The 9,663-nt window shown below is 31.3% G+C and overlaps 1 protein-coding gene across 1 annotated transcript in view; it reads right to left on the bottom strand.

Annotated features, from left to right (window-relative positions):
* Positions 1–4,471: 4,471 nt before the first annotated feature.
* Positions 4,472–9,663, bottom strand: part of LOC148949689 (uncharacterized) — a 174,252-nt gene continuing 169,060 nt past the window's right edge. The window contains exon 6 of the mRNA XM_089092756.1: positions 4,472–4,682. Within this exon, the coding sequence (XP_088948882.1) occupies positions 4,539–4,682 (144 nt within the window). The 3' untranslated portion in view covers positions 4,472–4,538. The remainder of the gene's footprint in view (positions 4,683–9,663) is intronic.

Below are 9,663 nucleotides of genomic sequence, written 5' to 3'. Positions count from 1 at the left end.
TAAATTCTCATCATGATTAAATTTTCTAGAGGATATATCCGTGTGTAGGAGGGATATTTGCGTGGAGGTGGAGCCGGATGCGCTTCCATTATTTAAAAAAACGGTCAGAAACTAAAAAAAACTTTTTTCAACTGAAAGTAAGAAGCAACATTAAACTTAAAACGAATAGAAATTATTACCTGTATGAATGGGGTTGTCCCCTCTTCAACACCTCGTTCTTTACGCTGAAGTTTTATTTTTTGTTCCAGTTATTTAAGAATGACTCTTGAATCACAAAGACCGTTTAATTAGAATAGTAAGGTCTTTTAAAAGTTCTAAAGAAATGGAAATTAATGCACATAGAATATATTTTCATTTAAATTAAAAAAAAGGATATATAATATAAAATCTTATGCTATTCACATCCAGCTGTATCATCATAATCTCGTTAATCTAAAACAACTGAATATAATTTCAGAAGAAACAGAATTATTAGGATTTCAGAAAATCATAGTCTTAAAATGCATCAAAAATAAACAGTATCTGCAAATCAGTTTTGGAAACTACTTTCGCAAATCAAACTTAAATTTAAGAAAAGCTGCTCAGTAGGCCCCCTAATTAGTTCCAATTTAAGAAAAGTTGCTTGCAAATTACCGTCCATATTTGGCCCAACATATTGTTGTGAACACTTTTTCAGTTAAGAAGTTATAAAATCAAAGCACCGTTCACAAGCTACAAATTTGCAATTAACGAAATTAGTTCGTATTGCACAAGGGAACTATGAACCGGATTTCAGAAAATTCACGAAGCTGAATTCAGTAGCAGAAGAAAGCCTTCCCCTTGCCCCTTCGTTCCCCTCGCGGGTGGTTTTGTTTCACTCTCTTTTTCCTTACTCTCTTCCCCTCTAAAGAGTCTTCTCCGTAACGAGTCCGTACTCTCGTCGTACTCCGTAACGTTCTCCGTCACTCTCTTTTTCCTTAGTCTCTTCTCCTCTAAAGAGTCTTCTCCGTAACGAGACCTATGTATTCATTTTTTATTCGTTCGCCCACTAATTTTTTTTATATCACGCTTTGCATCATCATCAGCAAATCATGTGCAAGCGAAACTGTCAGGGACTCGTAGCAAACACAGCCAGATAAAACCATCCCTTAAGGGCTGGGCACACGTAGCTGATTTCGGAAACTGATTTCCAAATCAACGCCAATTTTATAAGAAATCGGCGTCGATTTAAGCTTGAAAAATTTTCTAGTTTTCGACGCCGATTTTCATCATGATCATCACAAAAAATAGGGATACAAATAAATAGTCAGCCAGAGATGTCTCTGGTGAAAGACCCCGCTACTGAGGTGAGAACTAAGCTGAGATCAATCATGCAACAGTTAATAAACTCCAGTTGACTATTTGTGTCCATGATTTTTTGTTTTGAAAACCTCGCGCAATAAATTTTTCTTTTAACAAATTTTTTTTACCGCATTTGTTTGCCCACTGAGACTGAAATCGGTTCCCGAAATCAGCTACGTGTGTCGAGGCCTTTAGATGATAAAACGGATAACAATTTTCATTTCTGAAAATGTCAAAAGGAATGAATAGCGAACTCTGACATAAGATGGTACCTGCGCTCTGGATTAAAAAAATAACATGTTCATACCCATACAGTGGAAGAGAGGGGGGAGGATTCTCAAAGTCGGTTTCAAAGAACCCCCTTTCAAAAATTGGTAAAATTTTAAGCTCGACAACCCAGTTTACCAAACATCAGTCTGCAACGTCGTACCTCCATCTTTCTCTTACTTTCTCAACGAAATCGCTTAGCGACAATAATATTATGATTTCAAACAGTTCATGGTAGCAAACTGTAAGTAAGGTTTGACCCGGCTCAATAGTAACCGTAAGTCTAAAAAACGGAATTTTGATACCAATAGATACATCAAAAGAATAATATTTTTATGCTGATTTCAAATATACAATTTCATCAATTTTAGTCACTACCTATCATAAGTCACGCGCCTGAGAAAATTTGCCTGATTTTCGAAAAAAGGAGGAAACACCTCCTAAAAGTCATAGAACCATAATGAAAATCACACCATCTGATTCAGCGTATCAGAGAACCTTATTGTTGAGGTTTCAAGCTCCTATCTGCAAAAATGTGTAATTTTGTGTTTCTGCCAGAAGAAAGCTCACGGATGCGTCTTTATTTGTTTGTTTTTTTTTCTTTTTCCCCAGGGGTGATCGTATCGACCCAGTGGTCCTAGAATATTGCGGAAGGGCTCATTCGAACGGAAATCTAGTGGAATTTTGTATTTTTTGCCAGAAAAAAAGATCGCGGATGCGTGTTTATTTGTTTTTTTCCGAGGGGTGATCGTATCAACCCAGTGGTTTTTGAATATTGGCAGAGAACTCATTCAAATGGAAGTTAAAAGTTCTAGTGCCCTTTTTAAGCGACCAAAACAATGGAGGGCAACTAGGCCCCCTCTCACACTCATTTTTTCCCAAAGTCAGCCGACCAAGATTTTGAGATAGCCATTTTGTTCCGCATGGTCGAAAAATATAATAACTATGTCTTTGAGGATGACTTAATCCTCCACAGTCCCCGGGGGAAGGGCTGCAAGTTATGAACTTTGCCCAATGTTTACATATAGTATTGGTTATTGGAAAGTATACAGACTTTTCAGGGGGAGATTTTTTCTGGTGGTGGGGGGTGGGTGGTTCGGGGGTTACATGGGAAGATCTTTTCATGGAGTAAGTTTCCATGGGGAATGGATATTGCTATGAAGGGGCGTGGGATTTCCCAGCACTATTAAAAAAAACGATCAGAAAGTAAATAAAAAGAAACAAGTTTTTCAACTGAAAGTAAGCAGCAACATCAAAACTAGAAGGAACAGAAATTAATACGTATATGATTGGGTCCGCCCCCTAGTCAATACCTCGCTCTTTACGCTAATTTTTTTAATACTTTCATAAGAGCTATCTATTCTATTTAACGGCCTTTGTGATTAAGGGATCATTTTTCACCCCCATTTCCCCATGAAAACTTACTTCATTTTTCATTTTTTTCCCCATGAAAACTTACTCCATGAAAAGATCTTCCCATGTAACCCCCATCACCCCCATAATATACGTAATAAAAATATACGAATATAGAAGTTCGTTACACAACTTAAGTCGTAAGTTACGTATATTTATTACTAATAAAAACATTCTTAAATAAAATTAAACAACTTTCGAGAAAGCCATTTAGCCAAAAAAGTAAAATTAATATGCAAATTTCGTTTTAATTATTCATGTGCGGTGAGCCAAAATAATAACCTGCATTGATTTAAAAACGTTCGGAAATTAAACAAAAATAAGTTTATTTAATTGAAAGTAAGGAGCGATATTAAAACTTAAAACGAACAGAAATTATTCTGTATATGAAAGGGGCTGTCCCCTCCTCGCTTTTTACGCTAAAGTTTGACTCTCTCACAACTCTATTTTTTAAAATAATAAATAACTTTAGCGTAAAGAGCGAGGCGTTTAGGAGGGGACAGCCCCTTTCATATACGGAATACTTTGTTCGTTTTAATGCCACTGCTTCCTTTCAATTAAAAAACTTGTTTTTTTGTATTTAATATCTCCAAGATGCAGTTTTTAGTTTATTTCTATTGTCGTTTAATACGACAAGTTTCAGCAAACTAACATGGGAACATAGATGCAACTTTAAAAAATTTAGACGGCAGAACAATCTGACAATCAGAGGGAGGTGAGAGGTGTCTAGGGATAATTCATATTGGAATGTTGAGCTCCAAAACCAAAACACATTACGTGTTTCCAATTTTTTAATGTAAGTACCAAAAAAGTATTTTTCAATCAAAATACCAGAAAATTTATTTCCTAAAATCTATGAAGGGGGAGGTGAGGGCGCAATGCCCCCTCAAAAAATTTTAAAGGCAGAGCAATCTGACAATCAGAGGGAGGTGAGAGGTGTCTAGGGATAATTCATATTGAAATGTTGAGCTACAAAACCAAAACACATTACGTGTTTCCAATTTTTTAATGTAAGTACCAAAAAAGCATTTTTCAATCAAAATACCAGAAAATTTATTTCCTAAAATCTATGAAGCGGGAGGTGAGGGGGCAATGCCCGCTTGCCTACATCTATCCTTCATAACCCAAATCGGCCAAACTGCACAAACCATGGCCACGACACACCCTGTTGAATTCAGTGTTATGCAAGGAATTCAATACCCGTGATTGGAAGGCCAACTTTAGTTTAATCTTGGAAGTGTAAAATTCCTCTATCTTTTATTCCTGTGGATAGGTAACATATAAAAAAAGTTAGGTGATATCAAACTTTGCTTAACTGAAAAAAAATTATCGCTAGACCCTTATTTTTTCATTTTACCTTATTTTTTCATTTTTCACTATTTTTTTTTATCTTTTTTGGACCAACATTCTAGATGCCAGGATTCCCCCATCCTTCAAAAATCAGCTACATGAAACTTTTCTTACTATAAGAAACGTAAAAATCCATTTATTGATATTAAATAAGACTTTAAATATATAAACTTAAATATAGCTATTTATTAATCAGTAGGAACAATATTTTTGCAGGTTTGGAAGTTTTTGTAATACTGGGTTTCCTCAATGGGTCCTTTGCATCCATAGCCACCATTACGGTGAATTCGAACATAATCTTCACAATCTATTCTTCCGTCATCATTACAGTCCTATAAAGAGAGAAAAAAAATATTTAAAATAACGTATTACGGTAAAGAGAGAAAAAACGTATTTTTCAAGTTGAAATTAAAGTAAACACATTGTTAGATTCAAAATAATGCCAGAGGGAACAATGGTAAATGTAAGTGATTTTAGTGTTGTTGAATTTCCTTCCTTCCAACCAACCTCCTAGGGTGCTCACTCATAGTAGTAAGGCCATAGGGAATGTGAACCCTACAAGGAACCCTACGCCTGAGGCATGAATATACAGTGCAGTTTGACGTGCACATTGCAAAGAGTGAGCAATCCTTTTATATTATATACCTATAAAGTGAACAAACACGTTTTGAAAGTAAAATTGAGATTGTATAACGCAGCCAGATGGGTTTTTGAGACACTTTCATCATAACGTGTTTTTTTTTGTTTTTTTTTAAACCGGAAACTAAAACCTGTAAAATGACGTATTTAGAAATTATTCTGTAGGAAGATTTGTTCAACTCCAAGTTGTTATCCACTATTCAGTTTGTTTGAAGTATGTGCTATCAGACTGGTTTCTAATTTTTTGGAGATTTGTCTTTAGTCAAGACTAGTTTGTTAGGATTGTGTCACTAGATATCATTTGCGAATTGGATCGTATGAAGGTGGAGAAAAAAGGGTTAAACTGATTATAGTACAATTGCCTATAGTCAAGACTAGTTTGTTATTAGCTACGCAATTGAACTAAAAATGAAGATATTTATAGACAGTTTCAATTAGCTGTGGCTAAGTTTTTTAAAAGACGAGCTGTTTTCTTGCGAAACCACACGAAATCAGAAAAAATGTTAAATGTTTCTTTATTAGCTACGCAATTGAACTAAAAATGAAGATATTTATAGACAGATTCAATTAGCTTTGGCTAAGTTTGCTAAAGACGAGCTATTTTCTTGCGAAACCACACAAAATCTGAAAAATGTTAAATTTTTATTTATTATTTACGCAATTGAACAGAAAATAAAGACATTTAATGACAGTTAAAGTTAACTACGTCAAAGTTTTCTGAAGACGAGCTATTTTCTTGCGAAACAAAACAAAATATGAAAAAATGTTAAACTTTTCTTTATTAGCTACGCAATTGAACTGAAAATGATGATATTTATATACAGTTACAATTAGCTATGGCTAAGTTTTTTAAAGACGAGCTATTTTCTTGCGAAACCACTCAAAATCTGAAAAAATGTTAAATGTTTCTGTATTAGCTACGCAATTGAACTGAAAATGAAGATATTTATAGACAGTTACAATTAGCTATGGGTAATTTTTTTTTTTAAAGAAGAGCTATTTTCTTGCGAAACCACACAAAATCGGAAAAAATGTTAAATGTTTCTTTATTAGCTAAGCAATTGAACAAAAAATGAAGATATTTATAGACAGTTTCAATTAGCTATGGCTAAGTTTTTTTTTAAAAGAAGAGCTATTTTCTTGCGAAACCAGGCAAAATCTGAAAAATATTAAATGTTTCTTTATTAGCTACGCAATTGAACTAAAAATGAAGATATTTATTGACAGTTTCTATTATCTATGGCTAGGTTTGTTGAAGACGAGCTATTTTCTTGGAAAACCATACAAAATCTCAAAAAATGTTAAATTTTTCTTTATTAGCTACGCAATTGAACTGAAAATGATGAAATTTATAGACAGTTACAATTATCTGTGGCTAAGTTTTTTTTAAAAGAAGAGCTATTTTCTTGCGAAACTACACAAAATCGGAAAAAAGATTCAATGTTTCTTTATTATCTATTCAAATGAACTATAAATTTGGATATTTAAAAACAGTTCCAAATATAAACGTGTAAGTATTTTCAAAACGAGCTAATATCCAGCGAAAAAACAAACAATCTGGAAAAATGATCAATGTATATTCATTATCTACGCCATTAAACTAAAATTTTGTAAATATAAAAACACTAAAGATAAGATACGGGTAGGTATGTTAAAGAAGATCTATTTTCTAGCGAAAAAACAAACAATTTGAAAAAAATGTTAACTGTTTCATTAATAGATACGCAATTGAACTAAAATTAAGATATTTATAGACAGTTTAAATTAGCTATGGCTAAGTTTTTTAAAGACGAGCTATTTTCTTGCAAAACCAGACAAAATCAGAAAAAATGTAAAATGTTTCTTTATTAGCTACGCAATTGAACAAAAAATGAGGATATTTATAGACATTTTCAATTAGCTACGTCTAATTTTGCTAAAGACGATCTTTTATCTTGCGAAACAACACAAAATCTGAAAAAAATGTTAAAGGTTAAGTTAGTAGATAAGCAAATAAAAAAATTTATATATTTAGTGAAATTTCAAATTAGATACGTCTAATAATGCTAAATTAGAGCTTTGATATTGAGAAACAACAAACAATCTGAAAAAATGGTTAAAGTTTTCTTTATTAGATACGAAGTTGAACAAAAAATGAAGATATTTAATGACAGTTTCTATTATCTATGGCTATGTTTGTTGAAAACGAGCTATTTTCCTGCGAAACCACACAAAATCTGAAAAATTTTTAAATTTTTCTTTATTATCTACGCGATTGAACAAAAAATTAAGATATTTATTTACAGTTTCAGTTAGATATTTCTAAGTTTGTTAAAGACGAGCTATTTTCTTGCAAAACCAAACAAAATCTGAAAAAATGTTAAATATTTCTTTATTAGCTACGCAATTAAACTGACAATTAGACAGTTACAATTAGCTATGGCTAAGTTTGATAAAAACAAGCTATTTTCTTGCAAAACCAAACAAAATCAGAAAAAATGTTAAATGTTTCCTTATTAGCTACGCAATTGAACTAAAAATGATGATATTTATAGACAGTTACAATTAGCTGTGGCTAAGTTTTTTTTAAAAGAAGAGCTATTTTCTTGCGAAACTACACAAAATCGGAAAAAATGTTTAATGTTTCTTTATTAGCTACGCAATTGAACTGAAAATGATGATATTTATAGACAGTTTCAATTAGCTGTGGCTAAGTTTTTTTTAAAATAAGAGATATTTTCATGGTAAAATACACAAAACTTGTAAAAATTTTAAAGGTTTCTTTAATATCTACGAAATTTAACTAAATATGTGTACATTTATAAACATTTTCAATTAGATATGTGTAAGTTTGTTTAAAAGAAGAGCTATTTTCTTGCGAAACCACACAAAATCTGAAAAAATGTTAAACACTTCTTTATTAGCTACGCAATTGAACTAAAAATGTAGATATTTATTTACAGTTTCAATTAGCTATGGCTAAGTTTGTTAAATACGAGCTATTATCTTGCAAAACCACACACAATCTTAAAAAATGTTAAATGTTTATTTATTAGCTACGCAATTGAACTGAAAATGATGATATTTATAGACAGTTTCAATTAGCTATGGCTAAGTTTGTTAAAGACGAGCTATTTTCTTGCAAAACCACACAAAATCTGAAAAAAATGTTAAATGTTTCTTTATTAGCTACGCGATTGAACTGAAAATGAAGATATTTATAGACAGTTTCAATTAGCTATGGCTAAGTTTGTTAAAGATAAGCTATTTTCTTGCAAAACCAGACAAAATCTGAAAAAATTTTAAATTTTTCTTTAATATTAACGGAATTTAACAAAAAAAGAAGGTATCTATTAAAGTTTAAAACTATCTATTGAAAAATTTTTTGAATTCCATCTTTTTTCAATCGAAGCCCAAAACACTCTGAAAAATGTTAATCTTTTAGTTATTATATAAGCGCTTGAAAAAAATAATATAGTTATAGAAATTGTATTTATTATACTTATATTTGTTTTGAAGACGATCTCTTTTCTAGAGAAAACACACAAAATCTGAAAAAATGTTAAATGTTTCTTTATTAGCTACTTAATTGAACTGAAAATGAGGATATTTATAAACAGTTTCAATTAGCTATGGCTAAGTTTGTTAAAGACGAGCTATTTTCTTGCGAAACCACACAAAATCCGAAAAAAATGTTAAATGAAAGTTTCAGTTAGAAAGTTTCAGTTAGTTATGGCTAAGTTTGTTAAAGACGAGCTATTTTCTTGCAAAACCACACAGAATCTGAAAAAATGTTAAATGTTTCTTTATTAGCTACGCAATTGAACTTAAAATAAAGATATTTATTAACAGTTTCAATAAGATATGTGTAATTTTTTTAAAGACAATCTGTTTTCTTGCGAAACTACGCAAAAATTGAAAAATGTTAAATATTTCTTTAATATATACGAAATTTAACTAAAAATGAGGATATTTAAAGACAGTTTCAATTAGCTATGGCTAAGTTTGCTAAAGACGAGATATTTTCTTGCAAAACCCCACAAAATCTGAAAAAATGTTATATTTTTATTCATGATAACCGCTTATTAACTAAATATTAGGACATTTATAGACAGTTTAGATTATCTACGTGTAGGTTCGCTAAAGAAAAGATATTTTATTGCGAAAAAACAACAAATTTGAAAAAAATGATAAATGTTTCTTTAATAGCTATTCAATTGAACTAAAATGAAGATATTTATAGACATTTTCAATTAGCTATGGCTAAGTTTGTTAAAGACGAGCTATTTTCTTGCAAAACCACACAGAATCAGAAAAAAATGTCAAATGTTCCTTATTAGCTACGCAATTGAACTAAAAATGAAGATATTTATAGACAGTTTCAATTATCTTTGGCTAAGTTTGCTAAAGACGAGCTATTTTCTTGCAAAACCACACAAAATCTGAAAAAAATGTTAAATTTTTCTTTATTAGCTACTCCATTGAAAAAATTAAGATATTTATAGACAGTTCCAATTAGCTATGTCTAAGTTTGTTAAAGAAGATCTATTTTCTTTCTAAACCACACGAAATCAGAAAAATGTTAAATGTTTCTTTAATATATACTCAATTGAAATAAAAATGAGGATTTTTAAAGACGGTGTAAACTAGATTTGGCTCTGTTTGCTAAAGACGATCTATTTTCTTGCGAAAAAA

The sequence above is a fragment of the Artemia sp. Qi Xiang Cuo genome, chromosome 8 (assembly GCF_049724085.1).
Source record: "Artemia sp. Qi Xiang Cuo chromosome 8, ASM4972408v1, whole genome shotgun sequence".
Taxonomy (NCBI): domain Eukaryota; kingdom Metazoa; phylum Arthropoda; class Branchiopoda; order Anostraca; family Artemiidae; genus Artemia; species Artemia sp. Qi Xiang Cuo.
Note: the sequence above shows the minus strand (reverse complement) of the source record. Positions and strands in the feature narration are given on the sequence as shown.